Genomic DNA, 26,899 nt, shown 5'->3' with positions numbered 1-26,899 from the left:
TAAAATGAAATAGGAAGATTTAGACGTACGTACATTTTTCTTTCAAAACAATAAAACAATGTCGTCATATTTGATAAATTAAAATTTTGTATTGAATTCTTTGTAATGTAAAAATTAAAATTTTGTATTGAATTCTTTGTAATGTAAAAATTGTTGTACAAATTTGATTGTACATGTAGCATTGCTCAAACAATAATTATGTGGTTCTTGGCCAGCAAATCTACATAATACTAAATTAAAAATTTATTTCCTTCTTTTTATATAAAAGATCTGATTTCATTATTATATTTATCCTTTTGTACTAAAATATTAATTAAACTAATGTATAACATAAATCATATAATTTGGATTTTGGACACAACTAACATACAAACATGAAACGTATTTTTTTGCGGAAAAAAACTCAAAAATATGCATATTTTCCATATCCAAATGTTGGAAAATATTGCCGTAAAGAAAACACCAGCAGAAGAAGGCATTTTCATGCATGTTTTGGTACTGAAAATTAGGCGCAAGTGTTCAAATATACAACGGACAACAATGAGCATGACTCCATAAGATGAGACAGTGAACCCCTTCAATGGGGGCTAGTGTTGACCAACAATTTAAGTTACATATCACATTGCACCACAAGAAATGGTGAAAAAATATATTCCAGCATTATCGCGATGTAGGGGAGGCCAAGCATCAGGCTTTACGAACAATTTGTCGTCGTTCTCGGGAGTATTCAACTTCCTCTCTCTGATGCATGATCAACAGAGCTCTTCTCACCTGACATAAACACCAATCATGCAAAGTCTCATCAAGATACTGCATTGGGAACCTTAAATTCAGAGCAACGTAATACGTTTCTAAGTGTATTAAAGTATTTATCCTTACTATGGATTCATTCATGCCCATCCTGGTAAGCTCATCAATCAGACGTCTTTCTGATATACGCATTCCTATTCCCATTCTTCTCTTTATCTGAGTTTCAGCTTGCTGTTCATGGCAAAGGGTTAGCATGGCAAGTCAACTTCGAGACTGTAGACAAGGCTAATCAGACGGAATGATCTCACCTTTATCTCATTTGCTAGCTCGGGAGTTAAATTAATATGTTGATGGACACCGGAACGTGCTGCATCTATAGTTGAGTTGTTGAAGAGTCTGATAGCTTCACGAACGTGCTCGTCATTGGCAACATCTGACCTGATTATCAGGAAGATTGTAAACAACACCTAACTCAGAATTAAAGATAAAGATCAAACCACAACAAGCATAATATCATAAAACCCGACCATTAAGGGGGGGTGGGGAAGAAATAAAACAAAACCTTCAATGCCACAGACCTGTTCCATTTCAAAGTCGTGTACACGTAATCGATGGAACCATCTCGTATATGATAAAATATGAAAGGAGTCGTTCTGTTTGCAATGTGTTCTCTACTTGCCAATTATTTGTTTTACTACCATGTTACAAACCGAACCTTCAGAATTGCCTTTTCTAGCCATAACAAGCAGCAAACTTTGCATATTGACATGTCACTTTTCGGGGGTGATTAGCAAGATGTTGGTTCCAAAATTTTCTTGAATTTTCGTTCAGGTTATTGTTCAGACAGCAGTAAATACCCAACCACAAATCCATCACTTCAATGTAAGAACAATAAGAAAACACGGTCACTTTATTTATTGTCAAGCATTAAGGTAAGATATCCCGACAATTTGAAATCATGGTTAGTTGGAGAGTAACAGATGTTTACTCTATCACTGAACAACAAAAAAGTTGAATTGTCTGCATATATCATAAAAGAATTCTTATAACTTCCCCTTGAGATCTTACTATCCTTTTAATGTAGAATAGTTAATACCAGAAACAACTTTTAAAAGCAAAGGAAATCATTACAATCTTATACTGAGGACATACAACAGGTAATAACTTACAGTGTCATTCTGGCACTTGCTTCACTCAACCTCACAATAGCTTCCAACTGTCTGACTGTAATTGGTATTACAGCTGTTTCCCCTGTTTCATTTGCTTGACGCCTCATGTCCTAGAAGAAACAAAATATCAAATGAAGCAGAAGAAACTTATCTGATCAAAAGAACATTTGCATCATCAACAAACGTGAAATTTCATGCTTGGATCCAAAAACAGGAATTCTCAACACTGATACTGCACCCATAAAAATACTGTGGTTCCTCAATGAAACAAATTGATTGCCAGGAAGAATAATGACTTCAGAGTAACAGTCCACCTATTAGCTCACATGGACTACTGAAATCAGTTGCAGTTCTTTATTTGCTAAGAGTCTACTGCTCTTCTTAGAATCTAGATTAGCATCTAAAGGTGAAATGCACATGCAAAGATAGTTCATGGATCGTGAGATAATAAAATTTTCAACCTTGAATCTGAAACCTTGATAACTGGCTCAATCTATTGCAGAAATAATAATTCACCTGTATCTTTGCAGTAGCAAACCCAGGGGATGAAACCAACTCAATAAAACCGATATTACCATTAAAACATGACAAATAACTTGAGTGTTTCAAGTGGTAAGAACTCAAAAGATTCTGATAATATTTCGGCATTTAGTGCATCATCTTAGCCTAACTCTGATTGATTTGTTGACAAGTACCTGTCTAATGTTTACATATGTTTCTTGCAACAAAGTGGCAGCAGATTCTGAGAGACGGGGACGGCACTCGGTTCGAGCATACTGAATGTACCTGCACAAAACAATTAAATACTTCAACAAGGGAATGCAGTTACGCAACTATTATGACAATTGAAAGATGTTCTGCACAAAATTATTGACCTCTTCAGCCAGTTATCCTCCTTCGAAGTCCTTGAATCACTTGTTACTGCATTAGCAGATGCATGGATTTTTATGATGTGACTGGCAATATTCTGCAAATGAATCAAATTAGATTCTGCACCGTCACCTTGTACATCGGCTATTTTAGAGTATGCTCTCTTGGAGCAGGAAATAGAGATTAAAAAAAAAAACATTTCCACCAAGTTGGAGTATGCCTTCATTTAGTCCAAGAAATACGACCTGACACATTAAGAAAAGCTAACAAGTGTATGCATGCCTGTAGACAACACCAAACTTGAAGTTGTTCCAACTGTAATTAATACTTTTGTACCTTGTCTTGAGAGTACATTCTGATATCTTTCACTATAAAAATCAAATCAAATCTTGAAAGGATTGTGGTCTGCAAATCAATGTTGTCTTGTGCAGTCTGCAAACAAAATGGTTGCTAGTTAATCTCTTTTGCAATAAAAAAAAACCTTAAACTGATTAGAAGAAAGCACTCGGAGAACAAGGCAACGTGCCTTGAGATCATCATATCTCCCAGACGGAGGATTGGCTGCAGCAAGTACAGAGGTTCTCGAATTGAGAACAGTTGTTATTCCTGCTTTAGCAATGGAAATAGTCTGCTGCTCCATTGCTTCATGAATGGCCACCCTGCATACCAGATGTAATTTTCCTAAAAACTCCGGTTGTAAGCAGTAAAACATCAATTCTTATGTCAATAAAATTATACTGTCATCACCTGTCTTCTGCCCTCATTTTGTCAAATTCATCAATGCAAACAACACCCCCATCCGCCAAGACCATTGCACCTCCTTCCAAATAAAATTCCCTCTGCATATTTTGGTAAAAATCATTGCAAACATTGTATGAAGTATAAAGATAATGCATGCTAAATCAAAATTAATCAATAGCTATTTATCACGACCATAGCACCTTGTAAGCAATAGACAGGAGTGAAAACTTACTGAGCTATTGTCGCGAATGACTGAAGCAGTAAGACCAGCAGCAGATGATCCTTTTCCAGAAGTATACACAGCCACCGGAGCTGTCTTCTCAACAAACTTGAGAAACTACACAGTAAAAGTGTGCATCTTTTGAAAGATGTATTTTCATAAATTTAATGCAGCATAAAAGAAAAATCCCATAACATGAAAATCCAAAGCTAATTTAAGATGTACCAACTATGATGGGAAAGGTTTCCCATATATATGATGAAAATACATGATAAATTAATTAAGCTAACCTGTGATTTCGCTGTGGATGGATCCCCCAAAAGCAACACATTGATGTCACCTCTCAGTTTTACACCGTCAGGCAAAATCTGCATCAGCAAAGGAGTGATTTTCAAGAAATTGAACAAAATAATAATATCGATACTGGAGTTTTTAAAGTCACAATGCGATTTGAGACACATGGATGCACTTAAGTCTCGTTGCTAGTGATATTCTAGGACTTGGATGTGTGAAAACAGTTCATTTGCACAGTATCCAATATAAACCAACAATATTGAACGAAAATAAAACAAACATATATTTGACATAAAAAGCAATATAGAGTCACATTGCATTTCATCTGAAAATAACAATCCTGCATTAAAGACGCATACAAAATACACCTCATACATTCAGCCATGCCAAGGAGTGGACATCACTAAAGATCACACCCGCATAGAAGGGCAGAGCCCTGTCTTGCCTAAGTGCGCAGCAGGTGAACTTTTAACTAAAATTAACACAGATGACCAGTTTATTGCATACCTTCCTAGAACCTCCAAACAAAAGGCAGGCAACGGCCTTCTTCACATCATCATGACCAAATATGGATGGAGCAATCTTAGAGCAAATTTTCTCATATGCATTTTTATCCGACGAAAATTTTTTGAATTCTTCAATCTGAAAGGGTAAGATGGGGAGACAAATTTATTAATAAAATTTTCTGAATTATGTAGCTCTACCTATCAAAAATCTGTACATTCGATAACTAGAAACAAAGAAAACTATGACAATGATTGCTACCTCCTCTCGAGTGAAATTGGTTGGACCTCGGGAATTAGCCTCAGATGTTTCCTCTAGGCCAACCACCCGGATATAGGGTTGTCTAATTGCAACTGCTCCTTTGTGGCTGCTCAAAAAATACTGAACACGTCACATAATGAGGATACATATTTTGGATTCTTATTCATTCAGGAACAGATTTCTTACGAAGCAGAGGAGTTGGCAGCTTGAAAGATACTGTAAATTCCAATAATGGTCAACCTTGTCCCGGGAACGATTGTTTGCACCAGATGCCTATCAACAGATAAAAGTATGTTCCTTGGCAACTCTCCAGTAGGCACATCCTTGGATTAAAAAAAAAGCCCATATAACCACTAAAGATTATAAGATAATATCAACTTTAAAGAACACCGACGACAGAGACCATATCTGCATAGAAGTTTATCTCTACAGAATAAAGCACATACCTCAGGATTTTCCTGCAATTTTAGTGTCTGTTGATCGACGTACTTGCTTTTATCTGGAAGCACAATCCATGGATCAAGTGGGCATGGTTCTTCCCCAGCCTGTGAGATGACAGCAGTCAGCATATCATTCCAATTAAACTAGGCAGAATTTGAAAAGGTGTTCAGATAAATGTTTATGTTAAGAACCTGAGGGATGTGATCACAAGATCTAGGCATGATAGCTCCACCAAGCCCGGGACGGCATGGAACAAGCTTTACGTTCTTACAGTTCTTGCACAACAACGTCACGTATGTTGCTTTTGCCTTGGTTCTTGATGCTGCAATAACAATCCCAGACACCTTAACCAGTTTTGAAATATATTGTGCCTGCATGTCACAATACCAAAAGACGCTGGTGATTTCATTAAAATGCACACTCTCAGCAGATTGAAGGCACTAAAATGCGCAAATCAACTAACCCCCATTGATCTCATTGATATTGGATCCTGATCTGATCTCAACAATACTTGCACTTCCCCAGTCGTTGGTTCTTCCATTTCACCAGTTTCTCCAGCAACCCTTGATTTAAGACCTGCCAGTACTTCTGCTGCTGCACTTTCGAACTGTTTCATATTCAAAACAAAAAAGTAGGCATGCTTAGTATATCAATGAAGTGAGCTTTAACAACATACATTTTAGGCATCATCAACAATTAGAGAAATGTGGTAGGATTTAAACTTACAGTGACAAAGCTAGAAAATTTGTCTGTTGGGATTTAATCATGCGTTGATTAATTAAATTAAAATAAATAAATAATTCAACACTATTGCGAAAAAAATAGCAAACAATTTATTTCAAAATAAGAGTCAGTCTAACGAAACAATAAGTGAACATTCATTGACATTGTGGTTTCATGTTCTAGAGTGATCCCGTTAAGTTTTTACTTTTAAAATAGCTACAAGTGCATCAATTTTATTTTTATTTTTTAAACAAAAAAGGCTCGTAAAAAAACTTGTATCATGCAAGTGTTTCATTGAGAATCGTGCTTCCTTTGGCTTCATCGCAGTTTTGGGGAGCCAAATGAGACAGTTTTCAGATATAGATTAGCAAGGAAGCATACCATCAATATATAGATTTGCCCAAAACGGCCATAATGTAGATTTGCCACAGCACAACAATTTGCACTAATTCTTTTAACTAGAAAAGATCAAATTTTACTCAATTTCAGTCCACAAGCAAGCCCAGCAGAAGATGAAGGATCACACTTACCAGGGGAAGGTACTCAGCAGGGTTTTGGCGAAGGAATTGGGGAAGGGTTTGGTCGGGATCGTAAGAGATGAGATCGGCGAGATTGACGAGCAGATATTCAGGGTTGGACAACAGAGCTTCTCTGTAAGGGAAAACATTAGGCAGGCTCTTGCGCTGGAAATTCCTGATGAATTCCTTGAATCGCTGAAGCACGGCGTGCCGATTCACCGTCTCCGAGTCACCTCCGCCGCCGCGGGGGAACTGAGCCTGGTCGCTGTAGTATATCCCTCCCTCGTCCCAGCCAGACATATCTTCTCTCTGTGTTTGTGTGGAAATGAAAATGGAGACGGCGGGTGATGAAGTAAGTTTACTTAACTAGCTGTTTCTGGCGGGAGTACTTTGGCGGGAAATATGAACCACGTGACGAGCACGTGTCAGATGCATTCAGCAACTGAAAAAATAAATAAATAAAGTTTCATTTCTTTCTCCCATTTAATAAATAAAATAATACGATATAATATGTAATCTTATATTTAATAACAATCGTATCTTCTTACCGAGAAATTCTATGACATCCTAATGGCACTGCCTTGGAGGTGGCGTGTAAACTCATGATTCATTAAAATCAATGGACCTCATGTGAGACCACTAATTTTAACCAATCATGCTCTGTCACGCCACCCCAGGGCAGTGCCCTTTGGGGTGGCATAGAACTTTCCCTTCTTACCATCGGTCACTAGGTACGGAGGAAAACATCGAGCTAATATAATAGTTTGTGAATTATTTTATAGGTAAAACCATATTAAGTAAATATTGTGTGATTTGTTGGGATAATTCATTAAAAATGAATATCCCTCTAGTTTTAAAAGAGTCTCAATTATGTCCTTAATGTTTTTTCGAGGCTTACATCTCTCATGTTTTGAACTGTGTGTCAAATCTGTTCCCACCATCAAGTATTCTGTTAGTGGTTGACGGGATAGTTCATTAAAATATCCCTCCAGTTTTAACCGAGTTCTGATTATGTCCTTAATATTTTTTCAGGGTCATTTATATCCTTCATGTTTTGCATTGTGTCTCAAATTCATCGTCGCCATCAAGTCTATTGTTTATGGTTGGCGAAATTATCATGAGAGATACACGTGAAGATATTTTCCCAAATTAAAAGCTTAATTATATTCTCTTTAACCTTAATTCCCAAATCGCCTCATTCAGCACTCCTCACGTGACTACCTTGCGCTTGTGAAGGTGTACCTTACGTTCGGATTGCTTTCCCCCACTAGGATTCTGCCATATGGAATAAGATGGCTGATGAGTGGTAGAGTCTTGGGATTGTGTTGGGTTTGAGCACGGTGAATATTTTATTTATGTCGGTTAGTCCGGTTGTAGAGAAGAGGTTCAGTACCGGATCGTTAATGGATTCCCACCCGGCTTCTCGTTTAAAACGATGAGATCTTCGGTGTGTATGATAAGTATGTCGGGCATTACCCGACCCATTGACATGTTTTTCATAACCCATTTTGGATTCAGATCCGTAACCAGTCGCCGGATACGATCTTTTCTCACCTGGAATTGCATGAAATTCTTTCACGGTTTTGTATTAATTCGCGTTATCCAGAATTGGAGAGAATTTCATGATGACATAGAGAGAATTTGAGAGAATTTAAGGAGTAAACAAGGAAGCGAGTTGTGAATTAGGGTTGAATAGAGTGGAATTGGACTTTTAATTCGAGCAAATATTATCACATGCAGCTCTCGTGATAATTCCCTTAATGAAGATAATTCATTAAAATATCCCTCTACTTTCAAGAGAGTCTCAATTATGTCCTTAATATTTTTTTGAGGCGATTTATATCCTTGATATTTTGAATTGTGTCCCAAATCTGTCCCCACCGTCAAATCTTCTGTTAGTGGTTGAAGAAATTATCACGAGACTTGACGGCGAGGATAAATTTGAGACACAATGCAAAACATGAGGGATATAAATGACCTTGGAAAAACATTAAGGACATAATTGAGACTCTCTTGAAACTAGAGGGATATTTTAATGAATTATCCCTGATTTGTTTATGCGATAAATGTTGATAGAAAGAATCGAATGCATTACCATAGGTCAAACGCTCGTAGAGCCGTCCAATTGGGTTGAGCACTTCAGATCAGCTACCCCACCAAACAATTATACAATTTAAGTGATTTGAATTGAAAATTGTCATCCCATTTAAAAGAATGCCTAAATTGGCCAGCCCGTGCACGTCACGTGCCCAGACAACACGGGCTCGGGTTGGCTCGCGGGTCTAGAAGGAAAATTATTTTTTTAAAAAATGTGTATAATAGATTTATGGTGATATATATATATATATATATATATATGTGATTTTTTTTGTATTATTTACCTTGTATGAAATGTACAAGTGTGAGATCAATAATTAATAATTTTATTGATATTTTTTATAAATATATTTATTTATGAAATTAACATTTGATTAATTATAGGGATTTTTATTTTTATTCTTTTTTTGTGTTAGCTCACATAACCCGCAACTTACTTTGGATTAGGTTGGATTGGGTGATAAGTGCAATTTCATATATGTTACTTGGAATTTTTATTTTTATTGAGCAAAATTATGCGTTTTTTTTGTCTTTTTGTCGTCGCGGAAAAGTAAATAATGTCATGGAATCGTGACCTAAATGGGGGTGAGACTATGTTCCACCAGGTGTGTTACACCTGGTGGAGCTTAGCCGTTGGATCATGGGAGGGCTCACTTGAAATCATGTGGGTCCCACGTGATTTCATGTGGAGGCATTGATCCATCGGCTGTGCTGCACCTGGAGAAAAACTCCAGGTGCAGCATAGTCCCACCCCTAAATGGAGGATAAAAGACCAAAGCGGTGCTGCATAAAAAAATAAGATGTATAAACTATAAAGAATGAATCAAGAAGCAAACCATTGTTGCAGGCGCACCCGCGCCACTTCACAAGCGCCATGCGCTACCCCTGCTCCCCCGTGCCTGCCCTACACCAAGAGTCCGAAGTCATACTTTAGGCACACACGCACATGTCCTTGGGCACCCCTGTGCCAACTAGATATAGTATTTGTGGAAATTTAAACTCTTGAAATTTAAGAAGATTTTCCTAGCCTATTTTTGGATAATCTAGGTTTTTACACAGAAAAATAGGAGGTTGTAACACCCGGAAATTTTAATACGTAAATTCGCATGCATAATTAGGAGAAATTAATTTTAAAATAAGGGTTAAATGAATTTATGTGTTATTATGTGATTTATATGCATGATTTAAGTTATTTTAGCATTTAACCCAAAATTAGTGATTTTTGTGATTTATGGAAATTAATTGGTTTTGATCGCGTAGACGGGACCGTGGACGGACGAGATACCAAAATATTTAGCCAAAAATATTTTATGAGTTTTATGAGCCTTAAAATATTATTTTAAGATATTTTGTCAAGAAAATTTTAGTATTTAGTTATATATTTATTTAATAATTGATTTTTAGTCAAAATAAGTCATTTTATTGACTTTTATTAATATTTAAAAATTCCCAAAGTTATTATTTCGGGATTTTGGTTTAATATCAGATTTATTATTAATTTTATTAGTTTAAAAATTTATATTTTATGTCATATTATCTACCTAACTATATTATATTAATTAATATTCTATTTTATTCTATTTAATCTATTTAAAACCTAAACCTACCCTACCACTATATGATTGAGCCGATAACTTTTTCTTCCACCCTCTCCTTCACGCCTCCATCATCTTCCTTGGCAGAAAACTCCATAGCCGATCCAACCAAGCTCCACCTTTGAAGGTTTTCGGTCCGTTCGTCATCCCGGAGTCCCGTAAACGCATCAATCGTTATCCAATAATTATCAAAGGCATGTATATTTCCTTATTTTGGCCACCATATGAGCTATTAACCAGACATGATGTTTTCTTCTCAGATTCCATATGAATGTTTCGAATTTATGCTAGTTTATTTATGGTTGATGCATGATCGTTGATTGTTTCATGTCATGGTTCACGTTTCTGTTGCATGGTTCGGTCCAGAGGTTGTGGCTCGGTCAAGGGGTGTCCTAGGGTGCCTAGGGTTGAGCTGGGTCCAGGGGTTCAGGCTGGTTCACGGTTGGGTTCAAGCTGGTGCAAGGTTTGGTCATGGGAGGCGACAGTTTAGGGTTATGGGGAAGAGGGGCTCGGCTGGTCATGCTAGGGCATGAACCAGCCGAGCACCTGTTGGGTTCGAACCGGCAGGACCCTGGGAAGGTCCTGCCGGCGGCGGTCCGGCCAGTAGTGGCCGGACCGAGGCGGCAGCAGCCCCTGAAAGGCTGCTGCCCGAACTGCACGCGCAGCATGGGAAAGGAGAGGAGAGGGGATCGGGTAGGTGGGTTCTGGGTGGTTCCGGGTCGGGTCAGGGTAGTGGGTCGGGTCAGTAGGGTCTAGGGTCGGGTCAGGTAGGTCCGGGTCCGGGCTAGGTGGGCCGGGCTCGAGTATTTTAATTTTTAAATGTTTAATGGTTTAATTGGATTTTTGGGCCATTTAATTAGAAATAAAATTATTTGGGCTTCCAAATAATTTTATTTGGGCTTTTTAAATTATTTTTAAGTTAACCCAATAATTTTATGGGCCCGTGGGCCCATCGGAATTTTTGGGCTAGTCAGTGATTTTATTGGGTCAGTCTAGGAATTTTTATGAATTTAATTAGTTATTGGGCCTAAATATTTTTATTTAAGCCCAATAACATTTAAGTATTTTATTTTAGTAAAAATTATAATTTTTAAAATTAGTTATTTAATTATGGGCTTTAAGTTAGTTAACAGGCTTTAAGTCAGTTAAGGGGTTTAGTAGAGACCAGCAGTCTGGACCAACCCATGAAAATAAACTAAGTCCGGAATATATATTTAATTATTTTTATGCATGAAGTCTATTTTAAGTAAAAGTATATTTATTATTAAAATTAATTAAATATATATTACGGACATATTTTAAGTGCATGCATACATGAAATATTTTATGATGTGTTTATGATTAAGAATTGAGCATGAAAAATATTTTTATGGAAATTGAAGTGATGTGACAGCATAGAAGTGGGTTCTACCACTGACACAGAGGTAGTTCTACTACCGGCATAGAAGTGGGTTTTACCACTGGCACAGAGGTAGTTTACTACCAGCATAGAGGTGGATTTATCCACCGCCACGTACGATGGTTCTTTAGACTGATCAGTCGGCACAGTTATTAGTCACATTCATGGATATGACCATACACAGTTTTTATGTTTATGACATGCTCAATTATGTTATGTATGATGAAGAAAGTTATGTTATGTATAAGATTTATAATTAAGCATTTATGTTATGAAAAATGTTTCCACGCATGCTCATGTACATGTATATGTATTAGTATTTACGTGATGCATTATTTTTAACCTTGTTATAAAGGATTAGACATGTTGAGCCTCTAGGCTCACTACGCTTATATGGTGCAGGTGAGTATGATGTAGCTCCTACCGGTGGCGAGGACGTATGAGCGAGCATGGCAGTGGCCCCGTGACCGTCTCGCTAGGAATTTATTTATGCATGAGTTATATTTAGGATATTTTTATGTTTTTATTGGTTATAATTAATTATTGAATTTTCATGATTTTAGTAGACATTATTCTATTTATTGCATGGCTCAAGATTTTATCAAATAAATGTTTATTATTTTTATTAAACGAGTTTTTATTTGTAATATATTTTTAAAGTTTATACATATATGTATGGGCGTATATGTATATAGTATAGTAATAAAAAAAAAAAAAAAAAAGTTTTTTCCGCATTTTATTAGTATTAGGCGTTTCAATTGGTATCAGAGCACGGTCCTCGGAGGGTGTCCATCTGCCACGTGAAGCTCAGAAATCCTGCTACTGGTCTGTAAGTTTTAAATGTTTTTAATAAGATTTAAAAGGAGCATATGTATTAATTTTAAGTATTTCATGTTCAGTAAGATTTTTGAAACCCTTAGTTATGCATTGCGATTTACGTAAAGAAATATGTGGTGGTACAGAATGCCTCCCAGACAGATGAATAGACGCGGAAGACCTCCACCTCCACCGCCACCTCCGCAGAACCCTATGACAGCACTGGAGCAGGCCAGTGCTACGATGATGGCAGGGATTACTGCTCTGTTGGAGCAGCAGGCTGCACGTCCCAGACTATCCCATGAGGAGGACGTGGCTGAGAGGTTCCAGAAGAAGGGACCTAAAGAGTTTACTGGGACCACCGATCCTTTGGTGGCTGAGGGATGGATTCGCTCTCTTGAGTCCATCTTTGATTACATGGGGATCACAGACACCGACAGGGTGAACTGTGCGACGTACATGATGAGAGGAGATGCAGCCCTTTGGTGGGAGGGTGCAGTTAGGGGAGTCCACTCGCCCACGCTGACGTGGACAGAGTTCAGGCGTATCTTCTACGCCAAGTACTTCACTGAGGATGTGCGCAGTCGCATGATCCGTGAGTTCATGAGTCTCCGTCAGGGGGACAGGTCTGTTGTGGAGTATGTGAGCCAGTTTGAGAGGGGCTGTCGCTTTGTGCCCATGATTGCTGACAGTCCGCAGGAGAAGCTGCGACAGTTTGTGGAGGGCCTGAAGGCTGAGATCAGGCATGATGTGCGCATGGCAGACGTCTTTACATACGAGTCTGCAGTGAGTAGAGCCTTGCGTTCCGAGGAGGGTCGGAGAGAGATCCAGAAGGAACAGCAGCGTAAGAGACAGCTCCAGCTGGAATCTTATCAACCATCTTCGCAGCCACCCACGAAGAAACAGTACACAGGGCCATCTAAGGACCTTAACCAGCAGAATCAGCAGGGTCAGCAGCAGCAGCAACAGAGGGGCGGGGCCCCTAAGGCAGGAGGAGTACCACTTTGCCCGAAGTGTCAGAAACCACATTCGGGTCTGTGCCTAAGTGGGTCGAATGTGTGTTTCCATTGCAAGGAGCCGGGGCACATGTCCGTAAATTGTCCAAGGAAGAAGAACACCACAGGGAGGGTGTTTGTCATGCAAGCAGCTGGGGCAGACCCAAACACCACTTTGATGTCCGGTATGCCCTAACCTATTCTTTTAAGGGAACTTTGGTGAAGTTAAAAATATTTTGTTTATCAGAGTGCGCAGCAGAAGCATTACTTTTGGGATACCGAAACCTGGGAACTAGATATGTGATAATGAGTTTAGCGAATTGGATTTTGAAGAACTCCGTTATTAGAATTTGATCCGTCGGATTTCGAGGACGAAATTCAATTTAAGGGGGGGAGAATTGTAACACCCGGAAATTTTAATACGTAAATTCGCATGCATAATTAGGAGAAATTAATTTTAAAATAAGGGTTAAATGAATTTATGTGTTATTATGTGATTTATATGCATGATTTAAGTTATTTTAGCATTTAACCCAAAATTAGTGATTTTTGTGATTTATGGAAATTAATTGGTTTTGATCGCGTAGACGGGACCGTGGACGGACGAGATACCAAAATATTTAGCCAAAAATATTTTATGAGTTTTATGAGCCTTAAAATATTATTTTAAGATATTTTGTCAAGAAAATTTTAGTATTTAGTTATATATTTATTTAATAATTGATTTTTAGTCAAAATAAGTCATTTTATTGACTTTTATTAATATTTAAAAATTCCCAAAGTTATTATTTCGGGATTTTGGTTTAATATCAGATTTATTATTAATTTTATTAGTTTAAAAATTTATATTTTATGTCATATTATCTACCTAACTATATTATATTAATTAATATTCTATTTTATTCTATTTAATCTATTTAAAACCTAAACCTACCCTACCACTATATGATTGAGCCGATAACTTTTTCTTCCACCCTCTCCTTCACGCCTCCATCATCTTCCTTGGCAGAAAACTCCATAGCCGATCCAACCAAGCTCCACCTTTGAAGGTTTTCGGTCCGTTCGTCATCCCGGAGTCCCGTAAACGCATCAATCGTTATCCAATAATTATCAAAGGCATGTATATTTCCTTATTTTGGCCACCATATGAGCTATTAACCAGACATGATGTTTTCTTCTCAGATTCCATATGAATGTTTCGAATTTATGCTAGTTTATTTATGGTTGATGCATGATCGTTGATTGTTTCATGTCATGGTTCACGTTTCTGTTGCATGGTTCGGTCCAGAGGTTGTGGCTCGGTCAAGGGGTGTCCTAGGGTGCCTAGGGTCGAGCTGGGTCCAGGGGTTCAGGCTGGTTCACGGTTGGGTTCAAGCTGGTGCAAGGTTTGGTCATGGGAGGCGACAGTTTAGGGTTATGGGGAAGAGGGGCTCGGCTGGTCATGCTAGGGCATGAACCAGCCGAGCACCTGTTGGGTTCGAACCGGCAGGACCCTGGGAAGGTCCTGCCGGCGGCGGTCCGGCCAGTAGTGGCCGGACCGAGGCGGCAGCAGCCCCTGAAAGGCTGCTGCCCGAACTGCACGCGCAGCATGGGAAAGGAGAGGAGAGGGGATCGGGTAGGTGGGTTCTGGGTGGTTCCGGGTCGGGTCAGGGTAGTGGGTCGGGTCAGTAGGGTCTAGGGTCGGGTCAGGTAGGTCCGGGTCCGGGCTAGGTGGGCCGGGCTCGAGTATTTTAATTTTTAAATGTTTAATGGTTTAATTGGATTTTTGGGCCATTTAATTAGAAATAAAATTATTTGGGCTTCCAAATAATTTTATTTGGGCTTTTTAAATTATTTTTAAGTTAACCCAATAATTTTATGGGCCCGTGGGCCCATCGGAATTTTTGGGCTAGTCAGTGATTTTATTGGGTCAGTCTAGGAATTTTTATGAATTTAATTAGTTATTGGGCCTAAATATTTTTATTTAAGCCCAATAACATTTAAGTATTTTATTTTAGTAAAAATTATAATTTTTAAAATTAGTTATTTAATTATGGGCTTTAAGTTAGTTAACAGGCTTTAAGTCAGTTAAGGGGTTTAGTAGAGAGACCAGCAGTCTGGACCAACCCATGAAAATAAACTAAGTCCGGAATATATATTTAATTATTTTTATGCATGAAGTCTATTTTAAGTAAAAGTATATTTATTATTAAAATTAATTAAATATATATTACGGACATATTTTAAGTGCATGCATACATGAAATATTTTATGATGTGTTTATGATTAAGAATTGAGCATGAAAAATATTTTTATGGAAATTGAAGTGATGTGACAGCATAGAAGTGGGTTCTACCACTGACACAGAGGTAGTTCTACTACCGGCATAGAAGTGGGTTTTACCACTGGCACAGAGGTAGTTTACTACCAGCATAGAGGTGGATTTATCCACCGCCACGTACGATGGTTCTTTAGACTGATCAGTCGGCACAGTTATTAGTCACATTCATGGATATGACCATACACAGTTTTTATGTTTATGACATGCTCAATTATGTTATGTATGATGAAGAAAGTTATGTTATGTATAAGATTTATAATTAAGCATTTATGTTATGAAAAATGTTTCCACGCATGCTCATGTACATGTATATGTATTAGTATTTACGTGATGCATTATTTTTAACCTTGTTATAAAGGATTAGACATGTTGAGCCTCTAGGCTCACTACGCTTATATGGTGCAGGTGAGTATGATGTAGCTCCTACCGGTGGCGAGGACGTATGAGCGAGCATGGCAGTGGCCCCGTGACCGTCTCGCTAGGAATTTATTTATGCATGAGTTATATTTAGGATATTTTTATGTTTTTATTGGTTATAATTAATTATTGAATTTTCATGATTTTAGTAGACATTATTCTATTTATTGCATGGCTCAAGATTTTATCAAATAAATGTTTATTATTTTTATTAAACGAGTTTTTATTTGTAATATATTTTTAAAGTTTATACATATATGTATGGGCGTATATGTATATAGTATAGTAATAAAAAAAAAAAAAAAAAAGTTTTTTCCGCATTTTATTAGTATTAGGCGTTTCAGGCGGGCACTGCACGTGAGAAAAAAAGAACACCGGAAGTTGAAGATTTGGAAAAAGAGACGAAGATTGCATTGATCCAGGGACAGAGAGCGCGACCTCCACTTTGTTCTAATTATTATCTTCCTTAGACTTTTATTCGGATGACTTGTTTTGAAACCATGCTTTCATATTTTATGGATTTCATCATGAACTAAATTTTTCATCTAGAGGGATGTTATAGCGAGACTGAAATCATGTTTGTAAATCTTTGTACATGTTTAGTTGAGTTCTTTATTTAATTTATTGGTGTTTCGCTGTTCTTATTGCTTTTAGTTTATTGGTCATAAATTGATTAATTTGTATGTTTAATTTTGTCACTTGGAAAGGGAAATTCAAACAAGAGTTAGGAAATCACTTTGTTGGTGAACATAATGTCAAAAGACATATAACACCTTTGAAGCCTGAAATGATTTCTATATCATTCATGTTATTTGGAATTAGATTGTTGATAGAAATATTACAAGTCTATTTTAGATAATTAAAATTTGTTCATGCCTGAGAAAAGGGATAGATAATCATCGAAATCCTGGCAAATAAATCCAAAGAACCCTCGAACTGACTCATTGATTGGGATGGCAACGGGGCGGGTCTAAACCCGCCTCCGCATCAAACCCGCCCCGACGGGGCGGGTCTGGACCCGCCAAAGCGGGTTCATAAGCGGGTCCGGGGCGGGTCTCGGGTTTGGCCAAACCCGCCCCGGACTCGCACTGCCAAAGTATTATATATATAAATTTAAAATATTCATGTATATATATAAATATAAAATATATATGTAATATTAATAATATATAATTATATTATTATACTAAATAATTAATATTTTATCCATAATTTGAATGTGTAATATTATTGGATTGAAATGAATTTATTTTATTATGATATGTTTAGTATAAAAATAAATCATTATAATGTTTTTTAGCTAATAAATAAATATTAATTAATTACAAGTTAATAAATTTAAACTTTTGAGAATAATTTTTTTTGTTTTAAATGTTAAAAATTTATATTTGAAATTAAATTTAATGATATTTGTTAATTTTTAAACTTTTTATTTTTTTATTTTAATAAATTTAAAATTATTTAATTTATGATGGGTTCAACGGGTCTAACCCGGATTGAACCCTCTGAGTTCGCGGGGCGGGACGGGTCCAAAGGGAGACGGGGTGAGTCTCGGGTTTAGCCAAACCCGCCCCGTTGTCATCCCTACTCATTGAGAAAAGACATGATAGAAGTCGCATCTCTATAATTATCTCATTCATTGCCTCTTATCTGTGAGTTAATTCTTTAATATTGCAAAAAAACTTTCGAAATCTAGAATCTTGCCAATATCCTAGCTTTAAGTAGGATTAAGTCGTACTAGTTACGAATATTAAGTGTAATATTAATTATTCAGTCTCTGTGTGAATAATACTCTACTCATTCTTTATTAAAACTCACCCTCGTGGAAAAACACGCATTGGAGATTTCCAGCCTACCAGATTTTTGACGAACCGGCATGTCTTATCATGTATTGGCCTATTTTAAATTTAATGATATTTGTTAATTTTTAAACTTTTTATTTTTTTATTTTAATAAATTTAAAATTATTTAATTTATGATGGGTTCAACGGGTCTAACCCGGATTGAACCCTCCGAGTTCGCGGGGCGGGACGGGTCCAAAGGGAGACGGGGTGAGTCCCGGGTTTAGCCAAACCCGCCCCGTTGTCATCCCTACTCATTGAGAAAAGACATGATAGAAGTCGCATCTCTATAATTATCTCATTCATTGCCTCTTATCTGTGAGTTAATTCTTTAATATTGCAAAAAAACTTTCGAAATCTAGAATCTTGCCAATATCCTAGCTTTAACTAGGATTAAGTCGTACTAGTTACGAATATTAAGTGTAATATTAATTATTCAGTCTCTGTGTGAATAATACTCTACTCATTCTTTATTAAAACTCACCCTCGTGGAAAAACACGCATTGGAGATTTCCAGCCTACCAGATTTTTGACGAACCGGCATGTCTTATCATGTATTGGCCTATTTAACAACTCTAAAGACTCACATACTTCACCAATTCATATGTGCCTCAACAAGAGAAGTTTCTCTAATATGTTAGGACCCGTATAGCTATGTCAAATATCGAGGCGAGTGCATGTGGAGCAAGCAACATTAGACAAGAATATATGTGTAGTTCTTTTACAAAAACTGAAAAATAAGAAAATAAAAAATTATACAATTCCTCTATTATACTGCAATTAAGTTGATTTTCACGCACAAGAACCATCAAACTACCCACAAAATCAAACATCAAAATCGTCACTCACACAAAATGGCCATATGAACACACATTAATTCACAATGCTCCATGGCCTTCTCTTCCTAAAGACCTATCATTTGTTTGCAGATTCAACGCAGACAACATCTTGACGACTTCTCGCATCGAAGGTCTGCTTCTTGTGCATAGTAAAGCGACTTCAAGAACCGACACCATCTCTTCTTGGGACGAGCTGGAAGGGGCGATTCCATTGTCTTTAGTCATTTCCCTTATCAGAACCTCTCTAGGAGTGTTCTGCATACTTAAACCGACGGTATTTGCCAATCGACCATCGCTCAGCACATGAAGAACGAGCTCCCCGAAGTTGATTATGTCCTTCTGTAGCTCATCTGTCATGGATGAGTTGGATTCACCCATTCCTGCAAGATTATGCGTAGTAGTATTTCAGATCAAACTAGAAATATTTGTGCATTCGTCATCAAAAACCAAAGTTTTTATATTTCAAGTGAATGAATAAATATGCCTTCAGATTGGCTATATAAGCTACTTATAATGATCATATTATCTCCTGCGAAATATACATATGGATAGCAGAACTTATTGAAAGTGGAAGTATGAGCATGCATTTACCTGTTTCTTTTCTATTCTTTTCTGGCAGTAGACTACTACTTGATTGAATGAATGCGGTGAGCCCGTATTCAGCCAAATGGGGTTCCATATTTTCATCGAAATGCACATTACTCGCCTTCAAATCGCCATGAGGAATTGCTGGATAACACTCATGATGGAGGAAATGTAGCGCCCTTGCGACTCCAACTATTATCCTACACTTAGTTTCCCAATCTCTCCTCACCCGAATCTTTTCTGCTAAATCATTATTAGGCAGGTAATCGTACAAAAGATAGGCGAAGTTATTGTTGTAGCAAATCCCAAGCAATCTTGTCAAGTTCTTGTGCCTTGAATTACCAATCCTAATCAGGTGTTCTAGAGCATTTTCCTTTTCTTTTGGCTCCCATGAAATCTTCTTTACTGAAACCGTGATTCCTGTGGGTAAAACGACTTTTCTGATCGAATCGGGCAATGCGTGCACTGCCTCCTCCCCAGCTTCATCTCCACTAAAGCTTTTCAAAACATCTTTTGCCGTAAACCGAGGAAGCCCATCAAAAGCAACCATTTTCCAGGGACCTTTACTTCTTTTCTTGAAGTATAGGATCCCGAACACTGCAGCCATGATGAACAAAACCGCGACTGCGCAAATTATAAGAATCCAGGCTACCTTCTGTGCTCTTCTGCTTCCTACTTGCAGTCCATTTGAAATCCCATTTTCACGATTGCAACGTCTCAGAGGTTCCCCACAGAGCTTCGGATTACCAAGAAACGCGCTAATATCCATGGACTTGAACTTCGATTGTGTAGGGATTGAGCCCGAGATATCATTATACGATACATTCAGCAGTTCCAAGCTCGTAGAGGTTCCAAACTCGACTGGGATTGGACCGGTGAAATCATTGTGTGACAGGTCTAATACACTGATAACTGGAAGGCTAGCAAACTCCACAGGTATTGAGCCGGTCAAGTTATTATCAGCCAAATCTATCCTTAAAAGTTCCTTACAATAGGATACACTTTCTGGGATTTTTCCTGATAAATTGTTCGATCTAAATTCAAGAACAGACAAGGATTTGCAATCCTCAAATGAAGGAAGATTGCCAGATATCCCGCAAGAACTCGCGGAGAAGTTTTGAAGAAGTGGCAAAGACCATGCTTTAACCGGTATAGTGCCTCCAAGAAACGGATTATCAGATAAATTGAGATACTCAAGCTTTAAAGCTTGATCAATGTCGGTTGGAATTCCTCCGGTGAACCTGTTCCTAGACAAATCCACATATGACATGTTCTGAAATTTGCCAAATTGCAGTGATATCTTACCTGAGAATAGATTATCTTCGAGCCTAAGGCGAACCAGAGAAGAACAATTGGAGAGCGATGGAGACAGCCCACCAGTGAAATTGTTTGAAAACAGGATTAACTTAAGCAACTCTCCTCCATAACATATATCAGGTGGTATGCTACCAACAAAATAATTTGTCGAAGCATCCACATGTTTAAGTTTCGAGTATCTTCCCAAGTTAAAAGGGAGTGACCCTGTAAAGTAATTGTTCCATATAAGCAATGTATCCAAATTTGGAAGCCGAGCAATACCTTCTGGAACACTGCCACTCAAGTCATTGTACATCAAACTCAACAACCTAAGATTCTTCAGCTCCGAAAAACTGTCTGGGATTGGACCAGAAAGCAGGTTGTCAGATAGATCCAAGCTTCTGAGTGTCGAGAGTTTGCTGAATTCTGATGGGATTTTCCCAGTAAGCTGGTTTTTGAACAGAAAGAGTGATTCAAGATTGGTGAGATTGCTGAGTTGGTTTGGTATAATGCCTGAAAGATTGGCATCCGCGATGTCAAGATACCGAAGTTCACTCATATTACCAAATTCCCATGGAATCCCACCTTCATACGAGTTGTACCCAATCTCCATATGCGACAATTTCTGCATTTTCCCCAACTCAGGTGGCACACCCCCACTCAGAAAATTTCCTGCTAAATGAATGAATTCGAGGCTCTCGAACGAGCCATATTCAGATGGGATTTCCCCGCTGAAGTAACTCCCTGCAAAATTCACCACTTTGAGAAACTCCAGCTGCGAAACTTCCGCGGGCAAAGGCCCCGAGAAGCTATTGCTGAAGGCATCAAGAGCCACGAGATTTCGCAGACCCGAAATCCCACCCGGAAACCTGCCAGAAAAATTGTTCCTGCTGATATCCAGCAACCTCAAGCTCGTGAGATTGAAAATCCCAGTGGGAAGTTGATTCGAGAAGGAATTGTGGCTGAGGTTGAGCTCCACGAGATCAAGAAAAAGAGCAAACTGCTTCCCCGACAATGAACCTCCAAGATTCTTCATTGACAGGTCCAAACCGATGATTGTCGAAGAATTCTCGCTGCATTTCACTCCAGTCCAAGAACATGCATAAATCGGAGTCGAGGGCTGAATCCCATCAGGCAAAAACCAATCATTCAAACTGTCGGAGCCATCAAAAAGTTCGGATTTTAGGCTCAAGAGAGCGTCCGTGAGAGGATCAAAAGCTAGTATCGGCACCATAAACAGCAAAGAAACAACTACAAGATTGAAGCGTATTGGATGAAGAATCTCCATCGGAACTTGCACAGAGGAAAGATATGGTGGCTCACTCCAAGAGACCCCAGGGACTCGAGAAAGAAAGATATAATAACATTAATATATGAAAAAAGAAAAAAAATTAAATCTTTATGCATATTTTTTTCAAAAAAAGAATTCATTTGTTGATAATTTACAAGTTCATGGTGTGGGAATTGATGCATAGGGACTAGAGAAAGACTTGAAGAAAAAGAGGGAGTGATATTTAGTGATTTAGTTGAAATGAGAATATGATTGGATTTGCTTTAGGGAGCAACATGGGTCATCTCATTATTTTATTGATTTAATTTTCATATTATTCACCATTATATCTATGAAGCATCTCCTTTTTTTCTTGCTTTAAACAAGGGAGAATTCAATCACAAGCTAGTTAATTCGAAGTGGGATTTAACTATTTAAGCAATCTTTTTATCATTTTACCATCAACCCATGACTTTATCCATACCTAATGATATAAAAAAAAACATTGGAAAGCAGTCAATTATGTGGGGAGGTGAGTAGATAGACATTTATCTCTGTATGTTATGTCGATCGAAAAAATTTATTATTGAAGGCATTATTAAGACTAAGTAAATAAGTAATCTACGCACGCGAAAATTCGCATGCAAAAATAACTTATGGTAAATCCAAAAATAAATTCGATTTTTTTTATTAATATTTTCTTGAACGAGTTTGCAAGTTACTGCATTAACCTGATATTTTACTTAATGTGCTCAAAGAATAACGGTGACAGATGCCATCATATAAAAAAAATTGCCATATTTTTATGTTCAATCTTACAAATGATCCAAGAATTGAATCACGGGTTTAATTACAAATTTAAGCGGGAATAGATCGAGTGACTTATGTGGACCACATGTACACACGATTTATGACACCTAAACTCGTAGTATCTATGTTCCAAAATACACGGGTTATGTATTATTCTTCGTTGTCTTTAAATATATAGTGAAATTTTTTTACACCTATTAACAAAGTTTTTGAAATTCTTGAATGAATTAAATGATAATACAACAAAAAAATGTTTTTCTAATATATTCGTAGTATATCTAGAAACTAAAAATATATACCAACAGCATTTAAGGGCTGTAAATTAGTTGGAATATAATTATTGAAAAATTGACTACACTTGTGCATAAAATGACATGAAAAGGCTGTGCTGGGATGGATTGTAATCTGAAGCCTGAATTTGTTTATATATTTACAAATAAATGAGTCCTTTTTTTCTGCAAAACATTTAATTTGGCCATAAATTAGGGTCAGAGGCTCACAGGTTTTTTCTCTTTGTGCATATACGCACTTAATGCACCAACAACAAACTATACTCATTACTTCCTTTATCATTATTATCACCCCGTCTTTTATTTAAATTCCAACTATTTTTATCCATGGTGGAAATATATGTGGCAGTGACTCCAATTTTTTTTACTCTCAATTCTCAAATTCAAGCTATATTTAAGTCCCATTGAGTCGAAGTTTAAAGTACTAAAAACAATTTTTTCAAACACAATATATTTCATTGACATTAGAAAATAATTAGAACGTATATGATCACACGTGTTTCTCTCAAAGTTTTTGAATCATTAATATTCATAGGATTTTCAATTTTCATCGAGCCATTATTCATAACCTTTGCTTATTTTTATTTTTATTTTTTACCCTAACTTTCTCTAATGTATTTGAAATGCTTCAAATATACTTGGGGAGTATTAGTTTTCTAAACACTAGTTTGATCAATGCCATTTATAAAAATATTTTCTATAATCTTTTTCCTATCTTTCTCTTATCTCCTATTGCTAGCTTGAATTCAAAAAATATAATTGTTATTTGTACTTCATTTTTTGTTATTTATATTCTATTTGTAAATAAATTTTATACATCAATTAATGAAGTATAGATAACACAAAATGAAATGCAAATAGCATTATATACCTTAAAATTTTGATTAACTTTCAATTAATTGGTAAAGTTTGATTTAAAATTACCATTATATCCTAACTTAATTTTCAATAAAATCAAAATTATTAGACAAATTAGATTCTTATTTTTTAGATATTAGATGTTTTGTAATTTACCAAAATGAAACCCACTTTATATTCTTTGATGTTTTTTTAATTTACAAAAATGTCACCATTAAAATTGATATATCTATTACGTTTTTGTGAATATTTGTTTAGGAAAACACAATATTTTTATATTTTTTTTGAAAATTTTCAATTTATTTTTATTTTTTGCTTTTGTTAAAAGATAGACTATACGAGCACACAATATGTGCATTAATAAAATAATAATTATATATTAAGAGAGAGGTGGTAGACCACCTTTTTGGTCTCTGGGTGTGGCTTTAAAAAAAATTACCATTTTTTAAATCATGTACTCCCTCCATTTTAAATACATAGTCCTACTTTTTTTTCACACAAATTAAGAAAAAATTATTGGGAAAGTAAATTTTATACAAACTTCCTATTTTATCCCTATTTAATGTATTAAAAAATGATTGCACAATTTTTAATGTGTAGTTAATAGAGATATATTAGTAAAGGAGTGTAAAAAAATATTATTAAATATGATATATGACTATGTATTTGGGACAAACAAAAAAAGAAACGTGGACTATATAATTGAGACGGAGGGAATATTTGTTTAATGTTTTCGTTACAAAAAATAGATTTAATAAACACACAACTATGTGTGCTAGACATAGTATTAATCTTACTATAGTAGAAACCATCTAATTAACTAAATTTCAGTTAATTGGTAAATTTGATTTAAATTACCACTATATATAATTTAATTAATTTTCAATGAAATCAAAATTATTAGGCGAAATTAGTCATTTATATGACTTATTTGTTTTTAGTCATTAGATGTTTTATTATTTACTAACATGCCACTCATTTTGTGCTTTTAATGTTTATATTTTCAAAAAAAAGTCACATAATTTATAAAATTGATGTATCTATTATGTTTTTATTAATATTTGTTTAGAAAAACGTTTTATTTTTTATATTTTTAAAATTTTACAATTTATTTTTATTTTTATATAAAAAAAATTATACGAGCACGCAATGGGATAGTAGTTAATTTATTATAGCTCACTCTAGGTTATTAAGGACTGGGATTGCGGTGGAACAAAATATATAAACTTAATTTTATTTAATTTACAATTAAAAATAATATTAATCGTATTTAATTTCTCAAATCTCAATAAATGTCCAAGACCAAGACGAGAGTAGGACCCTTCCCCGATAACGGTAAATGACAAATTTTTCTTTAAAGACCAAAAAAGGAGACAGATTTTGCACTAATTACGTGGAATCCAACTTTTTTGGCACAGATTTCTATGTCATACATGCAGTATTAACGTAGCTTTTTAAATACCATAAATGATTGTATTGACTAGGCACAACCCACAATTAACCTTTTGTTCGAAGCTCTCTGCAAATATTGGGGAGATTTCATTTAATCTGTACGGGCATTGTCTTGATCGGAATGGATCTCTTATTGTGAGATCTCTTACAGTATGGGTACTTTGGCTTAATTATAACACGTAATCATAACCAATTGCAAATTTCAAATGGAATCTTGCTACGTAAAGTATTTTTGGATTTCATTAATATGTGTTTTTTTTAATTTAGTAAAATGTTTTAAGTTACATTTATTTATTTTTCTTTTGTTTTTTTTTCTCACGACTCGTCATCTTTCTTATTTTTTCTTCCATCTAATATATTAATTTTTTGTTAAATTTATTATAAAATAATATGTAGTTTAATTTATTTAAGTTAAATTAATGGTTCCGTTCAAAAAAACATAAAAAAGTTAAATTAATGGTTATGGGAAAGAAAAAGTTAAATTCTTGATTTTAATATTAAATATTATATTGTTTCAAAAAATATATATTAAATATTATATTAATAATAATATTTTGTTATCATTTAATAATGCCTCTGTATCATTTCTCTGAATTTTATATGAGTATTGTCAATTTTTTATGAATAAATTTTTTAACAATATAAGACTATATTAACATGTTAATGTTTAAATTAAAATTTAGAACATTTCATCATGCATTATCGGATAAAACTAATAGTAATCACTACACTTCAATAAAAAATAAATAATCATATATTTTGAGTCTTCATTTCAATTAACAATGAAAACGAACAAAATTTAAACCTAAATATGTTTTACCAAATTAAAAAAACTCATATCAATAAAGCCCAAAAATAATATAAATTTAACATATTGTTTTATAATAAATTTAACAAAAAATTAACATATTGTTTTATAGACTTAAAATGTTTTACTAAATTAAAAAAAACATATTAATGAAATCCAAACATACTTTACTAGCAATATTCCATTTGAGATTTGCAATTGATATGGTTACTTGCTATAATTAGGCCACAACACCCCTTACTGTTGGGGATCCCACAGTAGGGGATCCGTTCTACTGTTTTGATAGTACATCTAACGATGAAAATTTATAAATATATGTGGGATCTACTTAAAAAGTAATAAATTTCACATGTATTGATAAATCTAAACCTTTAGATCTTCTATTGGGCAGTGCCTGTACAAGTAGGATCTCATTTACCCAAATACAAAACACCTATTTTTAGCCAAAATTAAGGATTCATTTATTGTCGAGAGCATACTTTATCATACAATGTCGAAATGGAAATGGTTTCTTTATAAAATAAAAAAAAAAAAAAAAAAAACCAACCAGGATGTTGTGTTAATAAACTTATTCTAACAAGTAAAACCATTGGGTTGGTCTACACTATACCGGGAGTATATATTTCCATATTTCAGTATCATTGATCATATCTCCTTCACACTTTATAAAAGTTGACATATGCATTGTTATAAAAAACGGCGCTTAGGCGATAGGCGGTT

The 26,899-nt window shown here is 35.7% G+C and overlaps 2 protein-coding genes across 2 annotated transcripts; both read right to left on the bottom strand.

Moving 5' to 3' along the window:
* Nucleotides 1–473: 473 nt before the first annotated feature.
* On the bottom strand, nucleotides 474–6,803 carry LOC140890650 (DNA replication licensing factor MCM5). Its single transcript, XM_073298591.1, has 18 exons — nucleotides 6,504–6,803; nucleotides 5,714–5,857; nucleotides 5,442–5,621; nucleotides 5,256–5,354; nucleotides 4,996–5,132; nucleotides 4,810–4,915; nucleotides 4,552–4,686; nucleotides 4,041–4,118; nucleotides 3,763–3,867; nucleotides 3,537–3,628; nucleotides 3,316–3,448; nucleotides 3,126–3,221; nucleotides 2,795–2,886; nucleotides 2,615–2,705; nucleotides 1,920–2,029; nucleotides 1,059–1,188; nucleotides 880–981; nucleotides 474–771 (listed from the first exon to the last, which is right to left on the bottom strand). The coding sequence occupies exons 1-18, from the start codon at nucleotides 6,789–6,791 to the stop codon at nucleotides 688–690; spliced, it is 2,202 nt and encodes a 733-aa protein (XP_073154692.1). The 5' UTR covers nucleotides 6,792–6,803; the 3' UTR covers nucleotides 474–687.
* An 11,892-nt stretch (nucleotides 6,804–18,695) lies between these two features.
* On the bottom strand, nucleotides 18,696–22,151 carry LOC140891386 (uncharacterized). The gene is made up of 2 exons (XM_073299848.1): nucleotides 19,402–22,151; nucleotides 18,696–19,190 (listed from the first exon to the last, which is right to left on the bottom strand). The coding sequence occupies exons 1-2, from the start codon at nucleotides 21,977–21,979 to the stop codon at nucleotides 18,850–18,852; spliced, it is 2,919 nt and encodes a 972-aa protein (XP_073155949.1). The 5' UTR covers nucleotides 21,980–22,151; the 3' UTR covers nucleotides 18,696–18,849.
* Nucleotides 22,152–26,899: the final 4,748 nt, after the last annotated feature.

The sequence above is a fragment of the Henckelia pumila genome, chromosome 3, assembly GCF_033568475.1.
Source record: "Henckelia pumila isolate YLH828 chromosome 3, ASM3356847v2, whole genome shotgun sequence".
NCBI lineage: Eukaryota > Viridiplantae > Streptophyta > Magnoliopsida > Lamiales > Gesneriaceae > Henckelia > Henckelia pumila.
This window is presented reverse-complemented; position numbering and strand designations above follow the sequence as displayed.

Bases quoted from the DNA above. Each gene is read 5' to 3' on its own strand.
- LOC140890650 (XM_073298591.1), bottom strand. From the start codon at position 6,791: ATGTCTGGCTGGGACGAGGGAGGGATATACTACAGCGACCAGGCTCAG. The intron at 3,449-3,536 runs GTGATGACAGTA...TCTGGTATGCAG, and splicing joins AAAATGAGGGCAGAAGACAG to GGTGGCCATTCATGAAGCAA. The intron at 982-1,058 runs GTGAGATCATTC...TGCCATGAACAG, and splicing joins AGCTAGCAAATGAGATAAAG to CAAGCTGAAACTCAGATAAA.
- LOC140891386 (XM_073299848.1), bottom strand. From the start codon at position 21,979: ATGGAGATTCTTCATCCAATACGCTTCAATCTTGTAGTTGTTTCTTTG. The intron at 19,191-19,401 runs GTAAATGCATGC...ATAATCTTGCAG, and splicing joins AAAGAATAGAAAAGAAACAG to GAATGGGTGAATCCAACTCA.